The sequence below is a fragment of the Ornithodoros turicata genome, chromosome 9 (assembly GCF_037126465.1).
Source record: "Ornithodoros turicata isolate Travis chromosome 9, ASM3712646v1, whole genome shotgun sequence".
Lineage (NCBI taxonomy): Eukaryota > Metazoa > Arthropoda > Arachnida > Ixodida > Argasidae > Ornithodoros > Ornithodoros turicata.
Genome location: NC_088209.1, coordinates 13028023 through 13050191, shown reverse-complemented (window position 1 = coordinate 13050191; position 22169 = coordinate 13028023). Strand labels below are relative to the sequence as shown.

The window sequence follows — 22169 nt, the reverse complement described above, 5'->3', positions numbered from 1 at the left end:
TTCGGTGGCGACGAAAGCAAGCCATTTCTTGAGGAAACACACCTTGGTTTTCGAGCCACCAGTCGAGGCGATGCAAAACCATTCTCTCCATCAGTTTTCCCGTACAGCTTGTCAGGCTCACAGGGCGAAAGGAGGATAGGGCATTTGGGGGTTTGACTGGTTTCAGGATGGGAACAACTAATGCCTCCTTCCAGGTGATGGTAGGGATCTCTGTAGGCATGACGTATTGCAAACATGAAAGAGAGCTTGGAGTGACCGCTCGTCAAGGTTTCGCAGTGCGGCATAGGTGATTTTATCTGGTCCCGGGAACGAGCCCAAATAAACATGTTTCATCGCTGTCTTCTCTTCGTATATATCTACTTATAAATTTGTTTCATAAGCGATAGAAACGCGTAAGTCACGGCTGGAAATGCTAGGCCAGGCTGTTTTCACCGAGTCGTCAGGTCGCATAAAAACAGGAAGGCCCGTGCAGAGCTCTCAAGGTATGAAAAAGCTTCGGAAGCAACACCACCGGCGTCATAATATTTCTGCATATTTTGTGCGTATTTTGACATGTCGCGCTGCATATTTTGAAAAATTTTGCGCATAAATATTTTCCCCTAATATTTTCTCAGACATCGAATCCCCCAGTGCTTGTCTGTCTGGTCGAAGCAAAAGAACGTCTTTTGGTATATTTCACATTACAAGCTTAAGTGGCGTTACAGTTACGGTATGGTGGCCATATAGTTGGTTACAATAGGTTACATTCACAGTTAGGATTCCACGCCGAGACTGGGAGGTGACGCGGGTTCGAATTCCGACACCGGCTGTGCCGTCTGAGGTTTTCCCAGTGTTTTCCGAAGACGTTCCTCACACAGTTCCCCCCTGACCTGGCCCAGGACACATACTCTTTCCTGATGTCCTCTCTCCATATGTCCATGACTGTACGCCGTTCGTAGCCACAGTAGCTTTGCGGCGTTGCACGCGTGGCCTGGTACCTCATGAACCACCACAAAAAATTTACCATTCAGAATGGTGCGACTTTCCATGGTGTATAGGTGGTGTGCATATGACGTCACAGCTTTACCCGTGCTTTTTCCCTTTCTGGTGAACTGGAGCACCCTGCCTGTATGCGTGCTCCTTTTCACTCTTTCTGGTGATCCAGCTTACGCAAATGCACCCCACCTATAGAAGAGACAGCGCAAATTAGGTATTCAGCTTCCTGAGCAGGTCGCCCATGGCAAGCTTGAGACGTTCACAAAGGGTGTCTGCAGGATTCCTGACGGGATACTTTGTTATCATGAGAGAACCGATGTTCATCGATACTTTGTTATCTTCCGTCACCTAGTGTGCTGATTTGCGACAAAGACAGAGGAAATCGAAAACTGCGACGGTTCAATGACATGAACCCATCTCCCCAGAACATATGGCTAGACATATAGGGGCCATGCCCACTGGGAAGGCCGAAAAGTATTTAATTTTCGCGGTTTATGCACGAAGAATTGGGAAAAGTGGCGGCGTTAATATAAAATTGGTTTTGTTTGCTTTATCTCCGTTATAAACTCCAAACTTTATCTTAGCGAACACTGTTGTTGTGCGAATTGGTTCTCATTGCCGTCCAAATAAAGGAGAATGGTGTACAACCATCTCGACTGCCGCGGATGGCTGCTGTTGTTTTTCATCCGTCTTCACCCTACAGTACAGATGCGTTGTTAGGAAAATTGAGGACGTCTCGACAACTTCCAGAACGTCCGTAAATCTACACAACACGAAAACCAAACCTGAACCAAATCAACGTGCGCATACATAACCGAAGCTGGGACCACTGCTACCGGCGCCCACAACCTCAGCACAAGCGAAATGGTGCTCACAAGCTGGTGCTTGTCTGCGAACTCCTTGTCTCGGGTTTGTGCTCGGGCGTACTCCTTGTTTCGGGTTCAGTGGTTTAATTTGCAGCCCACATCCCATAATAAACAACAACAAAAAGAGAAGAAAAAAGAAAACAGGAAGCGGATTTAGCCGTCGATCTTATTTGCTAGTGTCGTATATATTTCGAATTCTTCTTCAAAGGTTACTATCTGATCAAAGTATAATTTCGTTTTTAAATTTAAAGGCATTCCATTTAACTGTACGCGCAATACATTTGTGGCAATTAGTATGCGCAACTGTCTACATCCGGGATTTAGGATAAAAAAAATTTCCAAAGCATTAATGGCGGCTCTTGCTGGCATGTAAATGGTGTGAACTTACGTTCAAATTGTGCTGATTTATCATCTGTATAATATTATTGCCTTGTTCACGGTGAAAGTATACCCTTATGTGACTTGGATTTATGCAAAAGATGCAGAATGTAGTTCATGCAAACGCGTGTGATGCTGTGAAAGAGGAACCACAGGAGGTTAGTAGAGGACGTACAGGAACTGCCCATAATTTCGAAACGGGCCAGAGACAGAGCTTGAATTCCCTGCATTCCAATTTTATGGCAGATTTAACTGAAAGTGACGACGACGAAGCATCAGAGGTAATTTTTGTATTTTGTTTTGACCATGTGTGTGCCGTGGGAAAGCAGAGATAGTTAGGCCTAAAGGACCTTTTTTTTTAGATATTGAATTTCCTCGCGTAATTGATGTGTGTGCGTCGATGAACATTTTCACAAAACCTCCCGGGTTTTGCAAGTTAGCCAATCCTTGCACCGTGCTGCTTGATGGTCGGAGAAACCATGTGTGCTGAGCAGTGTTCCTCTTGTGGTGAGCAACGTATTTGGGAATCTGCACGAGGAACTTTTATGCTAGCTGACGAATTGTAGCGCATTGGTTAAAGAAATCGGATTGTTCGCGAACATAGAAGAACAAAACATCCTCATGAAGGGCAAGTGATTAGGGAAAACACAGCACACTTTGCTCTCTGTCAAGGTATCTTTTCCACTCTTCTAGGCCTATCCATTTTCTTGTTTGAGGATGTTGCACTCTCAGTCATTTCTCCCTAGCTCCCGATATATTTCGACAAATGTGCCGATTCTGGGAACGAATCAATGCGATATGAAACGTTGTTCGATGCATATCCTTGCGCGTTAAAGACTCCAATTCGCCTCTTCTCTGCAGCCGACGTGTCTAGCATTTCTTTTTTTTTTTCTTGTTTTTTGTTGTTTGTTTATTCGGTCATTCTTGTGAATTGATGCAGCGGGATGTCCGACCACAAAGAGGGCATTTCTGGCGCAACGAGAGCCACGAGGAACATTGTGCGTGGAAATGACAGCGTTATTTTGAGGTGCACGTTGTCTGCAGGATTGCCGTGGTCCGCACTCGACACACCAGAGAGGATTTTGACCGATCGAATTTTAGCACTGCGGGGCTAAGCCTAAATTTGCAACTACGTGTATTGTGCCGTCGCTGCATAGCTCAACCCGTTCGCCTTGCTCGGCCACTGCGTAAGTCATCGTCTGTGGTTGCCTTGTCTCACCGTGTGTTTTCACAGCGTGCACACGCGCCGATTAGCGCCGATCGCCCGATATCGGTTTGGGCCGCAGAATGCTAGGGCTTATAGGTGGGGAGATGACCATGCAGCAGCTGACTGCATAAAACGCCCGGAAAAGACTAAATCGAACCACGTTTTTATACTTAGCTTCCACAGCGTATGTTCCAATTCAGTGCGGTATCTTGGTATACACATGCAGTCAGCAGTCACAAAGGGAAGAAAAGGCAGCATGTGTGCCAGGTTTTGATTTAGTACTCTGACATGTCTGCAAATCGTTTGTCTGACTTCGTTTGGTGTGAGGACACCGGTCAGGTGCTCGTGCATCTCGCTCGCTGCTCGGAGAAGTTGCATGTCAGTCTTCCGCAGTTGAGGTACACTGGTGAGCACACTTCTGACTGATGTTTACTGGTCATTTCGCAGTGCCACCTTTGTCTGATGTCTAAAAGTTGAGTTTGAGAAGCAGTCATGCTACAATTACAGCTAGTACATGCTCTTACATTTAATCTAGTTTATAATTTGGTTAGTTATAATTTAAAAAATTGCAGTTGAATTGCGGTTAGAATTATAGTTACTCTGAAAAGTAATTGAGTTAAACTGAGTTAAATTCATTTCAACATGTGTATAGCTTTATTCTTTCCAGAGTGCTGCAGTACAAATATAGAAATATTTATTCAAAAGCAAATGAAAGGGTGAGTGGAGTACGATGACCTGTGATGATCTTAACTCTAGGACTGTGCAGATAATGGGACCTTTTGAGCACAGAAGCGAATGATTGACTTTCGATTCCCAAATTGAATATGGAATTCTGTGTTTCAATTCCCAATCAAATTGATGCCTCTTCTAAGAAGAATACATTCAAATAGTTCACAAGGCACACGCGTGAGCCCAGAAATGTTACAAGGGACTATATAAAACAAAATGAGTGGTACTTCATACGAAAGCCAGCATGCACTTGTTTCTTGCGTATGCTGTGTATCCCTCCATATGCTGCGTATGTGTTCGGTTAGGTTATATCCCTGTCTGCTTCATATTTGCTTTGGATATGCGACTGTTCGTTTCGTATTTGCTTCTGCTTTAAAATGAGTATGCACACAACCCTGTCTGCTGAATGCCTTAAAAATTCTACAGCAACATTTAAGGATACATAGGTAATTTGGGAGGAGTTACACTCACTTTGGCGGAATGTCCGCTCGTCCCTAAAACACACCTGCAAAAGGAAAAAAAATCCATACTGCTCTCGTATCTTTTTTACAAAAAAAACAATTAAACGTAAACGCACACCTTGTATAGCACTGGATTCAATAGCCATGAGGACCGTTGTTCTTTTGTTTGAAAAATACTCCATTTAGAGTGCACTGAGAAAGGGAGCCTTTGCTGCTCAACAGACACACAATAGCAGAACCATTGAATATTATGGAAATAATATATGTAGCAATAACAGAGCACCACAGGTAGTGGTTTCCTGTGCCTTTCTAGGAACATCAGGCTACAGATGAGGGCATTTGCTTATTTACTTTGAGATACCAGAGGCATTGCAGTAGGGAGGAACGGATTGACAAGAGGTAGAAAAGAACACATCTTAGAAATTATTACATATTATTGAATAAGTCGATGAAGTTCCAAATATAACGCTTCAAAATCCTGTCACCTGTTCACCGAGCCCCTAGTTCACTAAGCCCCTAAGCTAGTTGAATTACAAAAAAATGGAGTGGCACGCAAATGTGGCCGCAAAATTGAAATACTTTACCGTCGGTGTAAGCTGTAATAATGACGTAGAAGCGTAATATATGGACAAACTAAGTTTGAATATGTGATTGGTTAGCAGAATCCCCTCACATAATTAATGCACTCATGTAGTTGATTAGCATTATGTGTTGACTGTGTGAATAAGTAGGATAAAGGCAGGATAAATGTGGTAGGGTGCACATTTTAGGTCCCTCAATCCTGCTTCCCCCAGGTAGTGCATGAAAAGAATGGTGGAAATTGATGTTCTGAGGCTAGAACACAAAGGACACAGAAGAAAGAATGGAAGTCGCTGGAGAGGTGTGTTAGCTTAGCTCAATTGGTAGAGCCCTGGACCGACAATCCAGATGATGTGGGTTCGAGTCCTACAGCTGGCTAACCTTTTCAGTGACTTCCTTCTTTCATGAAAAAAAAAGGCTCAGTTTTCTTACCTAATCAAGGTTGATCTTGCAAGATGGATTGCAAAAAAGCACCATAGTCACGAAAAAAGTATCAAAAGTAACAGTTTGTCATTTACTCACAAAACAAATGATAAACAGTAGCGTCCGGCATGTAACGCGATTGTGATACGGAGGTTTTTGTTGCATGTGCAAGTATTAAATCATAGCCGCTAGTTAGAACCCAGGGGAGAACATCTGTAACTCAGTGGCAAGGTACGGGTTGCTTGGACACAGAGCCTTCCATGGCAGATCCAATCAACAACCAGTGCCACAACAAAGTACAAAAGAAACACGACGACGCAATGCTCAACTTCCACCGGGTTTACCTGCAAAAGAAGCCCGCTAATATACCTGACTCAACAATGATGTCAGTCATAAGGAATTTGTTTCTGCTTCGTTTTCAACATAACTACCTACCTACCTACCCCCAACAATGACTCGGCCCCTAATCCCCCATTAACTGTAAATACACTGTCTCATCTCGCACGATTGCAACAAGGGCTGAGCTAACACACTTATCACATCCTTTCCCTTATCCCTTTCGTTCTGTATACCATTCTGGTGCTGGGTGCTCCCTTAGTCGAGCGTTAACACATCGTTCCCTCTGGCCAGTGTACACTTTGGTGCAGCTAAGGAGAATCGTGTAAACCACCATCATCTGGCATTCCACAAAACTGCTCTGGTTGTTGATTGGACCTATGTACCAACTACCTCAAGTTATGTGATAATTCATCTGGATGTGATACTTCCCCCTTACGGTTGAGCTTGTGCTTGGTGTACGATGGTGCGCATAATCAGCAGATAATTGAACCTCTGTACGCGATAAGGAGACAGACCTTTTTAGTACTTTGTTATTGTTGTTGCAATGACATCTCCGTACTAGCGTGTACCTGTCAAAGAACGTTTAGGACCGTAGTGCAATTTTTTGACCAGCTATAGGAGGGTAAGAAACGGGAAATGCATGATTGCCAGTGGGATGGACAACCAGATTAGGCGCCTTTTCTACACACGCACACAAATGGCTTAGCTTAAATTTTGGTACGACGCAGAAGTGAACTTCGACTTGCACTCGAAAAACGTGTTCTGCCTACCTCACGTGATCATGTCAGCAGTGCTACTGAGCGTTGTGATCGGGAAAAACGTGTGCACCAAGTTAATAAGGCAAATTATGCTGGCCATATGGACATTATTTTCAAGATTGGGCTCGTTTAGCAGCATGAGAAGCCCTATCTAGACTGCTTCACTGCACAAAGGTAACTTCACACTACCTGGCATCACCATCAAAGTCCGGCTTGTGAAAACTGTTTTTTTCCTGCATGAAAACCCTGTGTGTGCAGTGTTATATGGGAAAAAGGAGATATGTCATGCTCCTGGGTTTTATTCAAATTCTGCTAAGTCACACACCCAAAAATAGCGCTAACACGAATTTTGCATTTGCATTATTCGAGGAAACTCAGCTGCAGTTACTTTACCAAATATTCACTTCTTTCTTTCTGGTTTAGGATATTTTTTTCTTTTTTACCTATCCCTTTATTGCATGCAGAGGTTCAATTATGGCATTCATGTTTCTGCATTTGTATGCACTTTGTTTGGCACCCTGGTGAACTGAGTTTCACTGTGTGCTGTGCAGTTTGAAACAATGGAGCATGCACGGCAATACCTCCCATCTGTGTTTGTCCTGTCTGCGTACAGGTGCGAGGCTGCACCATTCCTTTGTTTCATCATCCTGCTGTGTCTGTTTGCAATCCGCTTTGAAACAGTTGAACTCGGGAACTGAAGCCAATCAGTTTCTCGTGTCAGGATGCCTGTCTGTGTTCGCGTTAGTGCGTCATTAAATGTTTATGCGGAAGAAAATTGAGGAGCCTTTTGTGGAACGGTGACTCGTGTGTTGGAGTTAGGCAACACAAGGTCATGCTATGCTGGTTGTCATCTCGTAACTTTGGTACGAATATCATCCATAAATATAGGTAAAAGGTTGATCACGGTATTGTCAAAACATATACCGGCAAAGTATCATAATTTTCTTACGGACATCGACACACGCCACTAAAGTACCTGTATTTCTTCTGTGGATATCGATGTATGTCGATGAAGTATTTATATTATTTGGTTGATATTACAATGAGTGTTTACCAGTATTTGTTACAGATATCTATAACTAGTACTGTTAAAAATTCTGATATTTTTGGGCCTGTGATAGGCACACGCTCGTTTTGCGTTACTTTTGTGCTGTATGCACGAGCATCACAGGGGATAGTTTAGGACAGCTCAGTGAGCTTGTACTTTAACAGTTAAAGGTGTGTGACCCATTACAGCGTCCGCTCATGCCCATTTCTTGATGGTCCTGGTCATCGTACATCACTTATTATATTCCTTTTTATATTATACAATGTACTTAGATGTACATTGTATGTAAATTATTGTGCAGTTGGTACTTTATATAATTTCTGGCTTCTTATCTTTGTGCACCTCTTCACAGAGATTACCTTATCTGTTAGCAGGATAATTTGCTTTCTCTGCATTATCTATCAGGTGCACAAAGCAGTTTATCTTGCCAAGATTAGTAGATAAATTTATAGATAAAAGAGAAAGACAACAAAGCAAAATTAGTAGATAGCATACCATAGGTGGCACACACTTGCTTTCTTGGGGTTATCCAATGTCTCTGCCTCGTGGCTGGGTTGGCTAAAAAATGAGTTTCGTCTGTTAAAAAAACATGCAGTAAATCATGCATCTGTGAGACATGGTGTCACACATGTTATACCTTCTCTTTTAACTGTCAATCTCCACTTTGACCAGCGGCATGGCCAATTGGTTAAAAGCACCTGCTTGGTGGTGGTAGCCAAGGTTGTTTCCCAGGACTGGGAGACGGCGAGCTTTAATCACTGGACGAGCTGTCTGAGGCTCTCCCTGGGTCTTCTGGCTGTCGTCACAGACAAATGTCGTCACAGTTCTCCCTGAAGTTGGCCCAGGATGCGCACTAACCCCCCCCCTGCTTCCTGCTGTCCCCTCCATCTGTCCATGCCTATACACTGCTCATAGCCACGTTGCTTCGTGGTGCTCACAGGGAAGCGTAGAGGGGGACCAGTGTTCATTCGCGGGAGAATTCTTATGGGCTTTTGCTCTTGCCAGTCTGGTGCAGTCGTGGTAGACTGTGTCAGACATGAAGATATGAAACTCTCATGTCACGCTGTCCTTCCACTGTGTCTGTGACGTGTTGGGATGACAGGGTCTTTGCTTGCAGGCAGAGTCATTCATTCTGGACCCCGAAGAGCTTGAGGAAGAGCCCGTGCTGGACACATCAAAGTTTCTCTTATCATCTGGTGGGGAAGACAGCCCCCCTGAGGTGGGTGCTGTTGATCCTGACACGCAAGCCCGTCTTGAGGCACTCCTTGAAGCCACTGGTATGTTGCTGTTGCTCTCTGCAAGGGGTATGGAGTGCAAGGCATGTGCATGTTGGAACGCTCTTGGTGAGCCCAGGACATAGACTGATCATGTTGGTCACTCTCAGAAGTGCCATGCCGACGGTGACATATCTTCTCTCTTCCAACTGCAGATTAAAATTGACAAATGCAGATAATCTGCACGATATGTTGAGGAAGAGTTACGATTGTTGATGTATGTCTATAGTCGTGTTCAATTTAGGAAGCAAAGGAAATCTAGTCCATCAGCTCTCAAAATATTACTGCGTCGCAGATACGATGGCTGGACACAGAGAGGTCACGCTGTCTCCTCCGCCGGATAATGTCATTCGTCGTACTGACTCTGCTTCTGTATTGGCTGTTAAGACGGGCCATGTGACACTACGCTGTGGCAGAAAGTGCACTGCCGTACTGAGGGCGCATGGTGGCGCTGCAGCATTTCTCCTGGCGCACCGTTGCGCCCCCTTATCTCCAATGGCGTACGCCGTTGACAGGCTAGATTTCTTTTCGTTCTGTACTCTATTGTGATTTAGATCGGCGCAGTCCTTACTAGTGCGGCGAAAATGTAGGGAAACTACGGTGCTTTTTTTTTTCTTATTGTTTTGATCCCGTATTATTATTATTATCCGTTTTTATCTTTCGAATATTTATAATAAGACAGAGCTGCCAAGACTCCGGTTTCAGAGCTGGGTTATGCAGCCAAGCGGAGACCTTGTAGGAGAGCGGAAAGGGACTAGATGTTCTGGGGGAAGTGGGAGGGAGCGGAATTGGAGCCAGTCACTAGTTATGCCCTCCCCATTTTTTAAATACTCTGAAATAAGCACGTACTTTGAGATATCAATCTTCCAACTTATGGCATGCAATCGACCCAAAACCGAAGCCACACACTTTGCAAGCACTCTACGGGAGCAACGGTCGTTTGTGTCGGTGGCCCACATGTTCTGTAGCGATGGAGCCGATTAGAGTAGGTGCTGATCTAATAGACCGCTTACCGGCCTGCACAAGCAGAAGTGATGCAGTTTCTGCGCTCAAGAAGTGCATAGTTCTGGTCTCTGCTCCTTTGCGTACCAAAGTTTGAATATATCTATAATATAATATATATATCTGAAGGTACGTGTTCCTTTCAGGATTTCTAAAAAAACGGGTAGATTCAAATAATGATTGCCCCCAGAGCTGTCGTGAGGTAACAAAGAAGAGAAAACGCTCATTCCCACTGCAGATATCGTAAATTCAAATTCTCTTTGTTCCCGCTTTATACTGTACAAACAACCTGCCGGGGCCTGCCATTCTGCGCCCTCACTCGCGAGGGCGGCTGCCCCACTTGCCCCCCGTCACTATGGCTCTGATTGCCTCTAATTATTCTGCCGTATCGCATTTCTCCCCAAATATCTGTAATTAAGAACGTATTTTAGGCAATCTGTCAACCAGTAGTTGCACGTGCTTTTCCAAAGGACATAGCAACCAATGAGCCCACCCTGTATATTGCAAAGTTGCTGCGCCTGCGAGCATTTAATTCCAACCAACGCGGTACGGTGGTATACTCTTTTCTTCTTTCCATTTTCTGGTATCTGTATGTCTCTGTTGTGTGCACTGTGTTGTCCGCGACAAAATTTGAAGCAGCCATTGGACGTCAAACGCCAGCTGCGACATTTCATGCTCGGGCACGGTCCATTCGCTCGTGCAGGGCTCAGCAAACTATCCCTCGAGGGCAAGCAGCTGGGCGACCCCGAGGTGCTGAGGAGGCTAACCACTTCTGTAAGTTGCGCCCTGGATGAGGCAGCTGCGGCGCTCACTCGCATGCGCGCTGAGCACGCCCCACCAGCCAACACCACCTCTGTCGCAGCGGTGCCCATGCCACCCCAGGGCACGCACCAGACATCAAGGTAACCAGGACGACTCCCGGCGTGGGTGCCCAGTTGGATTAACCACTGACCGTTACAGAACACTGGCGGAAGCGTGCAGTGACGGTGATGTGCGGGCCGTACGTCAGCTCCTTGACGAGGGGCGTGACGTAAACGAAGTGACGGAAGAAGGGGAGAGCCTACTGTCACTGGCGTGCGCGTCGGGCTACACGGAGTTGGCGCAGGTCAGTGGTCTTGCTGTCAGAGGTTTGCCAAATGAGAGATGCGCGGTTTACTGCAGTATTTGGGGACTCGGAAGACGAGGACATGCGGTACGCACGGAACAGGCGTCACTCGGGGCGGAAGTGTTTTGCGGAAAAAAGGGAGACGGAAATACGCGAGCCGGTAACAGGTGGCACGTGCCGACATTAGTCTTTCGTGTCCCCCAAATATTGCGGTATGCTATCCCACCGACTAGCCCAACTTTCTGCACTCGTTTAATGCGTGGTTTGCCGATCAAGGTTCAGCTCAAGTGTGCCTTTCGTGACATGCCTGCAGAATTTCAGTTGATCAGCGTCACAATATATTGGGCACCGTGTTGTCGGGTTTTATGTTTTTCGGAAATTGGGGGAGGGGGGGGGGGAGTAAAAATCTGGCTTTATTTTAGGATCCGTAAAACAGGGTAAAATCGGATGATACCAGGTACAAAAGTACGTAGATTTTCGGGTGGAAAATAAAAAATTTAGCACTTCTCGTATTTTAGATTGACATAGGATGTGGAACAGCTGAGCTGCATGTCCAATGCTTAGTCTACTCCGGTGCCGGTATTGGTAACTGAATTCAAAGTTCATTTTCTTTTTTTTTTGCTTTTTGCTCTAAGTGAGGATAATGCAAATTGGGGGGTGGGGGAGTAAAAACGGGTTTCACCCTGAAAAACTAACAATATGCTCTGACAGTGTGCGTCTGCACGTGAGAGGAGATGAACAGCGGTGGTCTAACGTGAGTGGCCGAGTAGCAGGGTCAACTCTCCGATCATTTTTGTCAGTGCCGAGTCTATGCTGGGACCCATGTAGTCCATCTTACACGTGCTCCCCCCCCCTTTCCACTTTACTTGTACCCCAACCAATGAGGACGCTGCCTTCGCAAACAGGGTGAGGGGAAAGCGAGAGGGATGCACGTCCTTTCGCTTCCATTCCATTCCACAGCATGTCCGACAAAGTGGTATTGAAAAATAATGGTTGTACCTCGTTAAAGGGGGATGTTGCTCTTGAAACTTTGCAGTCAAATCTGGCACCAAGCTTAGTATCTTTGGAGTATCCTGATTGGGGAAAAAGTTACGAGATATTGAAACACGAGAAACGGTTCTCATTGCAGCTCCTTTTTCGAGACTAATAATCATCACAACATTCTGAAAATATGATTTTTGTGTAGCCATAACTTTACCCCACCCCAGGTAGTGGACCTGTTTCATTTCTTCTTTTTTTTTATGTACAATGTTTTTTAGTGGCAAGTACAGTGCAAGAACAAGTACACACAAAAAAAGTTAGAAATTTGGTGATTTAGTTATGTGCTTCTCCTAAGAGCAGCAAATCGCACTAGAAATTCTGAATCGTAAAAATGTCTCCCCCAGCAGGTTTATTTACAAATGTAATAATACCAAATACTTTAATCAATTACACTGTGACATCTGCACTCAAAGTTGTGGCTTGGTGCAACCAGCCAGGTGCAAGTATTGTTTTTCTTATTACTTTGGGGTGAAATTTTTGCAAAGTACATCGATAGTACAGATTGCAAACTTTGCAATAAAAGTGCATTTAAAGATAGTCTTCTGGGCATTTTGTATCATTTTATGAGCCACATCCTCCCCCCCCCCCCCCAAACCAAAAAGTAACAAAATTCTTTGTTGCAACAGAATAATTGACATTCCCAATCAGCACACCCATTGGAAACATCTTTTTCTTCAGAGTTTTCATACCTGGTGTGAAACGTAGAACCCTGTGTCCTGTTAACAACTATGCCGTTGTTTCCCAGTCCAGTGACTTGTTTCCTCACCTGAACATGTGCTCCCTGTTTCTTTACGCAGCTACTGCTAGCCATGAGGGCTAACGTGGAGGATCGTGGTCTGAAAGACACGACGCCGCTGATGGAGGCGGCCAATGCAGGCCACGTGGCTATTGTTCGCTTGTTAATAGAACATGGTGCAGACGTAAATGCACAAACTGCACAAGGTGAGCAGGCTCTCCCAGCTCCTTTTTACAATTTAAGAGGACGTTGTAATAAGAGATAAAGTGATGTTCTGAGGCTGGAACAACATAGAAGGGACAGACACAAACAAAGCCTCAAATTGCCTAAGAAATCAACGATGAAAGATGAAAGTCACTGAAAAGGTTAGCTAGCTGTAGGGATCGAACCCACATCTTCTGGATTGCCGGTCCAGGGCTCTACCAATTGAGCTAAGCTAACACGCCTCTCCAGCGACTTTCGGGGTGCGTCCAGAAGATGTGGGTTCAGCAATCCAGAAGATGTGGGTTCGATCCCTACAGCTAGCTAACCTTTTCAGTGACTTTCATCTTTCATCGTTGTAATAAGCTTCCAAGAAGGAAACACATGAAATGAAGATACAGATGATAGTGTAACATCTGAAAATGTCATTCTGAACTGTACCGTGTAGGTTCTCTGAGCATGCCTGTGCCAGGAGCTCAAAAAGATGCACTTCCAGAGATACTTGTTGCGCATCTTGGAGCTGTTATCCTAGACATTTCAGCGAAAAGTGGTCTCTATGTTGGATACTGTGTTTATGTATTTGTTTCATAGTGCCCCAAGGGTCCTAATGGACATATACTCTCGTTAACATTTTGTTTTGGTCACTTTGTTTTCAGTGTGTTGGAAAGTTGCTTAATTCGAAGTACTTTTGCATAATTCGTGTTTTTTTTTGTTCTTGCGTAAAAAATTCTTGCTGGGGGGATGGCATCTGCACGTTGTTAGCACCATCTGTTGAGATATCCACTTTTGCACATCTCTGGATGTACTGCTTGCGACATGGTTGTCTGAAATCGCCTGTCAGTAGTTCCACAGCCCATATAACTTATGGCGCGCATGAAAGCGTTGTGCCAACATTGTATTTGAAAGTTGACCATATGCTGCGCATGTTTATTACTCAAAAGGAATAGTCTTGCAACACCTGGAGATTGGAGATGGGATAAACCCCGGGGTGCTGATTTCAGCCGAGCGTGTCACGAGCATTACCTGTCTGCTAAACCAGAGTCTCCCGGGGAACTGCTTGTTTCGACTGGCATCGAAAATTCCATTTTGAAAACACATCTATTAACTGAGCAACCATCTGTGGATAAATCTCTCATCATTGCATCTCCATTTGTAGGTTCTTGAATTACGTAACTTGTTAATTATGTAATAAACCCTTTATCAATGTTTTATGTATGTCGTCTGCTTATAATCAGACTTGTGTAAAGGAGAGGTTTAACAAATGTGTTTTGTATGTGCCACTGCCCATGTAATGAGGTATATTTTTGTCTCAGAACACACATTACCTGGTGATACCTCCTTTTCCTCCATTTCCTGATGACTTCCTGGTAATACAAAAATTCAGATAATGCAAACAAAAATCTGTGGCTGCCCGAAGTTTGAATTATTCGAGAGCCCACTGTAGTTTGATGAAAGTTACCCCTTTCCCTATGTTTCCAATGAAAAATAACAAAGATGGTTAAGAGCATCAACTGTTTACTATATACATAAAAACAAGACTTTCGTGCAGTAGGCTGCACTTCTTCAGGTTTAGAAGAACTGAAGAAGAACTAAACCTGAAGAAGTGCAGCCTACTGCACGAAAGTCTTGTTTTTATGTATATAGTAAACAGTTGATGCTCTTAACCGTCTGTTATTTTTTATTCTGGATCGCCGGAAACTTGTACATTGTTTTTTCTTCACGTTCTACGATTTCCAATGAAACCTAGAGTATGCGCTTGACTAATGTCAGTGCTTGGGGTAGTTGGTGCATATTAACCTGAACTTATGATGCTGGAACAGACACCACACACCGGACACACAAACAAGGAAACAGCCATCACCGTCTACCTCCAACTGGTATCTTGAAAAAAATTCTCCCTGCAGATGTACCCTGGTGGCCAAAAACACCCACACAGGTGCAAAAAGCACGTGTTTTAGGATGTTATAGGGAATGCACACAAAGGGAACTTTTGGAGGCTACCACATTACCGTTATTGGTTCCGATAAATGTATTAAAACTCCGTCTCTGGCTATAATGCCTGAAGAGATGGCTTATCTTGAGGTTGTAGTGCTTTGATTTGATTTGGCTGTCAGGGTAGGTCTGCAGGTTTTTTTTCAAGAAACAAGTTGGAACTCGATGGTGATGGTTGTTTCCCCGTATGTCCGTCTGGTGTGTGTTCTTTGTTCCAGCGTCGTAAGTACAAGCTAGAGTATGCAGGGACATATCATGTACCTGCTAGTCTGCGCTCTCTCCCTTCTGCCGACACAGCATCGCTCTGTTTGGTAAACCACATAGGGAACGTGACCTGGTCCATCTTGAAGTGGACTCTTCCAGAAATTTCTCCGTATGTTTGGAATCGTGTACAAATTGGTGTATAAATCAAACGCTCATTATTAATGCTGAATTCATTTTCCCACAGCATGATCATCTGCCAAAGAACTCAAATGAAGCTCTCGTCTGTGTGTCATGTTTCTTTGTTGCTATTTGTTTGGGTTGTGAGGGAAAAGAAAACCAGAACTAATGTATGCTCCCGTGAGAGCGGGATGGAGGACACGGGGTTTTGGGGAATAGGGACGAGGAGAGGGTTGGTGGATCGCCGCGTGGCGTAGTGTAGGACAGCACGTTGTACACGTTGAGTAGGACAATAAACCTGACAGTGTTTTCTAGCAGGAGTTAAAATTGAATGTATTCCTCACGTAATCAGGGTGTCTACCAACCTGGAAAACAGGGAATAGTCAGTGAATTTTGATGTGACTGGAAAAGTCTGGGAATTGTCAGGGAATTTGGCTAAAAAGCAGCTGAAGTCAGGGAGAATCGTAGACAAGTGCTGCGATGATGCGCGGCGAATCACGAGTGCTGACCGGTGGTTAAGAGGCGATGCTGCAGTAACGTTACTGCGAGTAGCAGTTCACCAGTATGACAAGCTCTGACGCAGAAAAGTAGGGCAGCCTCACTAATACTTAATAAATGGTCTGTTTTATGTTGGATCTGGTATGAAAACGTATGAGCAGGCACCAAGTTCCCTTTTGTTCTTGTCAGGGAATTCGCTTGAAATAGTCTGTGAAAACCTGGAAAAGTCATTGAAATTTGAAGGCTGCAGTTTGGTAGATACCCTGGTAATGCCTCCTGGGCCTTCGAGCTATATTTCAATAAATAACTCAATCCGTCCTTTGGCAGGGCACACACCACTGATGTTTGCGTGTTCGGGCGGCCACGAAGAGGTGGCCAGGGCACTGGTGGCTGCGGGAGCCAACGTGGAGGACCACAATGAGAATGGCCACACACCCCTCATGGAGGCAGCGTCTGCTGGCCACGTCAGTACGGCACGTGTACTAGTTGAAGCAGGAGCCTCAATTAACACTCACTCCAATGAATTCAAGGAGTCTGCCCTCACTCTTGCCTGTTATAAAGGTATCGTATAATTGGACTATTTCAAAGTGAAGTACGCTCTGGCATTTAGAGGGAAAGTTTGCTCTTCACTGTAACTCATAAATGTCTAGCAGGGGAGCCCACCTCCAGGCAACTCCCCCGCGAGCATTTTCGCTCAAAATCCGACTTATTTCCGGAGTCGTGCGTGTTTTGTCGTGAGAGCAGGCAGCGGGCCCGCACACACGAAAGGGAGTGAACAGGCAGGAGCTCTTAGAGCACTGCACTGGCCGCATTCTTAGGGCCCGCAGCATTGCGAAGGAAACAGGGACATAGTTTCCTGTCTTCACATTCTTTGGAGAAAGTGTCATGGCTAAGGCCCTTCGTTTTCCGCGATTCCGCGATTCCGCGAAATTTTGCGGAATTCAGAATTAATCGTGGAATCCTTCGTTTGGCACATAGTTTCACGGAATCCTTTATTTTTAAGGGTGTGTGGATATTACAGTTCTGAAATTCGAATCGAATATCAATCACGCGAAATATCCGATTCGCGAATTGAAATACCCAATATTCGGGCTTCCGGATAATTTGACTACTCCCGAAAGTGGGCTTCACCTGACGCTTTCCTGCATGAGGTGAAGCCGCCCCTACAAAATTGAACGAAAATTGAAAATTCAACTTTACGAAATTGTTTATGATGCAGGACAAAACAGACAGATTGTAGTTTAGCTTAGGATAACATCAGCCCAAGTTTATTGTGTATATTTCACCTGAGGAAGGGGCGGCGTCCCTCCCGTATGCAGTTTAGCGGTAGCAGTTGGGGATTTTGATTTGATATCTGGGAGGTTGCCTTCAAGAAGTTAGGTCTTTTAAATAATGGCTACAGTCCAAGAAAAAAAGGGGGTGTACTAAAAATGTAACTTCCCCAGGGCATGTATTATAAACTCATTTCCTATAAAATCTGTAGATGCTCAAAGATCTTTCAGCAGGTATAAAATGATTTCAGGCGACAGACCGCATCAGATGAGAACACAAGATACCATGTATGTAATGCTGAGCCAGAACAGTGCTTTGTGTCAGAACAGTGCTTTATAACATATTTTTTGGTTCCCACATTATCCAAGAAAATAAAGTGTCTCCCATTTCATGCAGCTGTTGACTGCTCGCCGCGGAAAATCACGCAATTTACAAGTCAGTGCCGCGGAATTTTGAATTTGCTGCAGCAGAAAACAGAGGGCCTTAGTCATGGCCTCGTCACAGCCAGGCACCCAGATAATTTCTTGGACAGGGCAAAGTCTGTTGCTGCAACACTTGTGCCTTATGAGTCTGCTGGTGTCAAGCGGGTTCCTGATACGTGTGCAAATAAAAGCCTCCGAACATCGGCATTCTCATATATAAAATAGCAAGCCCATTTGACAACAATGTACCTCCCTCCCCCTCCTTTTGAAACCTCCCTATTTTGGATGTTCCGAAGTTGATGGGTACGCAGACAAACATCAAAGCCTCTCAGGCTAGAAAACTGAACTAACTTGGTTTGCGATGTTGAGGCTTCCTTGTTTGCAGACCACAGGATTGCGCTTCATTTCTTCCAAATGCCAAGGCGTAAACTACCGTCGCCATGCGGGGCATGATGCTTGAAACTCGACAGCAGTGTTCTGTAAGAGCTATGTTGTAATGGACATGACTTGTATCAGGTCACCTAGAAATGGTCCGGTTCCTCCTGGAAGCGGGTGCCGACCAGGAGCACAAGACGGATGAGATGCACACGGCTCTCATGGAAGCTTCCATGGATGGTCATGTTGAAGTGGCACGGCTGCTTTTAGACTCTGGCGCCCAGGTACGTTTGGCTCATTGGAATCCAGTTATTTTCGTGGTTCCCACTGGTCCTTGAAACCCTTGAATACACTAATCTAAAAAAGAATGATTTTTTTTTACAATCCTCGTAAACTCTTGATTTTACTTTTCCTTTTCTTGTTCTCATGGAGCTGCTTGTGCGAATTACGCTCTTCCGAAGTCGGCACTGTAGCTTCAAAACCATAGGATTGAAGAGGAGGGGGAAACCACTCTTTATTGCCGTAGGAATCAGCAGCAAGAAATGAATGGCTCCCTCAATTCCATTAATAATTTTTTTTCCTGTACTATGACATGTAAAATTTTGTAACTGTCAGTCAATCTGCGATCTGATATTGTGCAGTCCCTGCGTATTCTCTCGTGTGATGGCTGTAGCTTAGAAATATTTCTGCAACATATTGAAGCTCTGATCATAAACTGCATTTTACATCCCAGATGAAAGGTCCTTGGCTTCGGGTTTTTATTCCAATCTTCAGTGGGAACCACGTATACTATTAAAGCGTGACGTTTTTGGGATTTTTTTTTGTCTTCCAAATTCGGGGAGTAAGATTCGGATAAATAAACAAATTGCTCTAAATTCATACATATTAGGGTGAAAAAAAGTTCCAGTGCGCTAAATTCAGGGAGAAATCGGGCTCAGTTACTTAAACTAACTGAACTGGTGATGTAACTGCGTTTGCTGCCAAACAAGTAAGTTAGTCCGTTCCTACAGACATCCCAGTGAGGGCAATTGCCGGATAAAAATCGGGTTTCACCCTAAGGAGGCAACCTTCAATTCGGGGAAGAATCGGGCAAACCCCTAAAACTACAGGCTATATATAAGGCTTGCCTCGAAAGTGTTAACCGCTAACCAAAATCTTCTTGGGAACTACCACCTAGGTAAACATGCCCACAGACAGCTTTGAATCTCCATTGACATTGGCAGCATGTGGGGGTCATGTGGAACTGGCCATGTTGCTGCTTGAGAGAGGAGCCAACATTGAAGAGGTGAATGACGAGGGTTACACTCCACTGATGGAAGCTGCACGGGAAGGACACGAGGAAATGGTTGCCCTGCTTCTCTCGCAAGGTGCATCTTCTTGCCTATTAACCCCTTTTGATTGATCGATTGATTGGTTTTATTTAATGTGCCCACAAACAGCCGTGACCTTTAGTGTGGTGCACGAAACACAATACATACTCTATATACAACAGGGAACTACACATGCATAATGCTGGCTAATTAATGATTACGGGATAACTAAATTAAGATAAATATGTGTCTTTTTAAGTATTTTTTTAAGTCTTTTAAGTCCAGCATGATTTTAGCGAGTAGCGACACAGGCGCAAAAATTTTGTGGTTGTAGAATTTTAATCCTTAAGCATCGAAATTATTTAACTGGTTCACTGCATGAAAATGCCAACATTCCTTTGTGTTCATTTGTTCCTGTTGCAATCACCTGATCATCCAGGAGAAGTTGGGTATATCTCAGGTGATCATCCTTGTTTGAAACATGAAATGACTTTCCCAGAGAAACATGAGGACAAATATCAGTCCATGCAATTTTCCTTCATGCTTCCGAGGACAACAATTTCCTCGGAAATTTGCCCAGCAACTGCCTTCACCTGTCCGGTGATAAGTCGAGACAATGTGTGACCTACGTTTCATTAACGTCAATCATTTTGTTTTGCAACTACCATGTCCGCGACCATCCGCAAGTAGGCGTTGGCGTCTTTGACGACGTTCCCCATTTGAATTGAAGGTGCCCACAATTGAAGGTGCTATGCAAATGCAGTATCGTGCATCAATCTGTTCTGCAATGCACCTAACTATTGAACAGCTCTGGATGGCATAATGTTCCTAGGCAACTTTTATACTCAAAAGTAAGAAATGTTTGTCGCTTGACATTTTTCGCACTCCTGGACTATCGCGTGGACTCGCATGGACTATCCTTGCATTTGCTGACCAAGAGTGAGGGAGGCTCCACCTCCTGGATGCGGGCCAATAGGAGGACGCGGAGGGCAGGCACTTCCCAAACCTCTCGCCTAAGAAGTGGCGCAGCGTTACCGTGTCGCAAGGCTTCTGCCATGACACAGCAATCTAACTTTGCCGTCTGTTAACCGGCGTACGCGCGACTCCCACTTGGCCTCGTTCCTATGTTGACAGACGGCGAGCTGTTGTTTAGGTTGGTGTGCCATGGCCTTACGGCAGGCGAAATAACGGTAGCTACACTACTGTCTAAGCCTTTTTCAGCCGTTGGTTAGATTGGTGCGCCATGGCTGAAGCCTTGCGACACGTGAAACAACAGTTACGCTGCGCCATGTCTTAGGCGAGAGCAGAGGCTTGGGAAGTGCGTGCCCTTTGCGTCCTCCTATTGGCGGTCATCCAGGGGGCGGAGCATTCCTTGCTATTGGTCAGCAAATGCGAGGGAAGCTGCATGGGTACCCATGGTTCCCAACTGGTCCTTCAAACGCTTGAATACCCTGAAATGTTTCACATTCCTTGAAAACCCTTAATTTTGTATCAGTTTCTTGTTCTCATGGAGCTGCCTCTGCAAATTCCGCTGATCAGGAGTTGGAGCAATTATTTTGGAAACCACAGGCGCACTTTGCAATAGGAATCAGCGTACGAAATTAACGTCACCCTCCATCATGTTGATCCGCTTTCCTTTCTGTCCTATGACATCCGGGAGTCGTCAGTCATGTTTGTGAACGGATCACTATTGTGCAGTCCTTGCATATTCTCTCGTGTGACACATGTAGCTTATAAATATTTTTTTCAAATATTGAAGCTGAAATTGTGGAGCCCTACTTACGAATACGCCCGTTCTGACTCTTCGGGAAAAATGTGTGTTCACTCAGGAGCGGACATCAACGCCCAGACGGAGGAGACGCAGGAGACCGCGTTGACTCTGGCGTGCTGCGGCGGGTTCCTAGAAGTGGCGGACTTCCTGCTCAAAGCCGGGGCCAACCTGGAGCTGGGCGCGAGCACTCCGCTCATGGAGGCTGCTCAAGAAGGGCACGTGGAGCTCCTGCGTTACCTAGTCAATGCTGGGGCCTGCGTGAATGCCAAGACTGCCACTGGAGACACAGCACTCACGTATGCCTGTGAGAACGGCCACACGGATGTGGCTGACCTCCTCCTTCAAGCAAATGCTGACTTGGTGAGTGTGGTTTGCCTTCTGCCGTTTCTTTCACCCGCTTCGCGCGCAGCGTTCTGAGCTTGATTTCTGCCAAACTGCCGGTGCTGGTGTAACGGAAGGAACAGCTTAATAGCATCCTATACAAAATCCGCATACTATTGCCCGACTAATTCTTTTCACATGCGAGGATCCGATGAACGGCAGCTTTGTTTTCCCACTTCCATTCACCCGATGTTGGTGTTTTAGAAGTCGCCAGCGCAGACACTGCTCAAGTGTGTAGATTCAGTATTCCGACACCTCACTCTATCCTCATCGCTATCCTTCAGTTCTTCAACTGTGGTGAATTCCGGCTCATCACAATCCTCACCAGTGTCGCTCTCGAATAATTGCTCCAGTATTTCATCACTAGTGAGGCTCCTCCTCCTCCACGATCCCGTCCTTTTCATAAAAAAAAAAAAAGAAAAGGAGAAAATAGAATATTCGCACACCCCTAGTTTTGGCAGTCCCTGTACATCGCTGCACGAGGGGCCATTATACATAGAGCCTGAAGTTTAAGGGTTAAACCCGATTTCCCCCGAATTTACACCCCGAATCAAGAGGTGCTTCAAGGCAGGTACATACTAATTGTTCACAAGAACATGATCGACCTCCAATTCGGACACCATGGATGAACTGTACAACAAATGT

General features: G+C 45.0%; 1 protein-coding gene, 1 long non-coding RNA gene and 2 other non-coding genes across 12 annotated transcripts in view; 2 read left to right on the top strand and 2 right to left on the bottom strand.

Moving 5' to 3' along the window:
- Window positions 1-1503: 1503 nt before the first annotated feature.
- On the bottom strand, window positions 1504-1972 carry LOC135369327 (uncharacterized). The gene is made up of 2 exons (XR_010415076.1): window positions 1761-1972; window positions 1504-1672 (listed from the first exon to the last, which is right to left on the bottom strand). It is a non-coding gene; the product is annotated as an uncharacterized LOC135369327 (long non-coding RNA).
- Window positions 1973-2173: 201 nt separating this feature from the next.
- LOC135368126 (ankyrin repeat domain-containing protein 17-like) overlaps window positions 2174-22169 on the top strand; it is a 63248-nt gene continuing 43252 nt past the window's right edge. For 3 of the 9 annotated variants that reach the window (XM_064601219.1, XM_064601217.1, XM_064601216.1), the window contains exons 1-9: window positions 2175-2500; window positions 8881-9040; window positions 10743-10941; window positions 11000-11144; window positions 12983-13127; window positions 16321-16554; window positions 18204-18346; window positions 19240-19429; window positions 21202-21503. In XM_064601219.1, coding sequence (XP_064457289.1) covers window positions 2312-2500; window positions 8881-9040; window positions 10743-10941; window positions 11000-11144; window positions 12983-13127; window positions 16321-16554; window positions 18204-18346; window positions 19240-19429; window positions 21202-21503 — 1707 coding nt within the window. In that variant the 5' untranslated portion in view covers window positions 2175-2311. Of the gene's footprint in view, window positions 2501-2545; window positions 2727-2787; window positions 2892-3232; window positions 3407-8880; window positions 9041-10742; window positions 10942-10999; window positions 11145-12982; window positions 13128-16320; window positions 16555-18203; window positions 18347-19239; window positions 19430-21201; window positions 21504-22169 lie in introns of those variants that run through there. The other 6 variants (XM_064601218.1, XM_064601221.1, XM_064601220.1 and 3 more) reach the window with 6 other exon arrangements.
- On the top strand, window positions 5501-5573 carry Trnav-gac (transfer RNA valine (anticodon GAC)). Its single transcript has one exon. It is a non-coding gene; the product is annotated as a tRNA-Val (tRNA).
- On the bottom strand, window positions 13290-13362 carry Trnaa-ggc (transfer RNA alanine (anticodon GGC)). Its single transcript has one exon. It is a non-coding gene; the product is annotated as a tRNA-Ala (tRNA).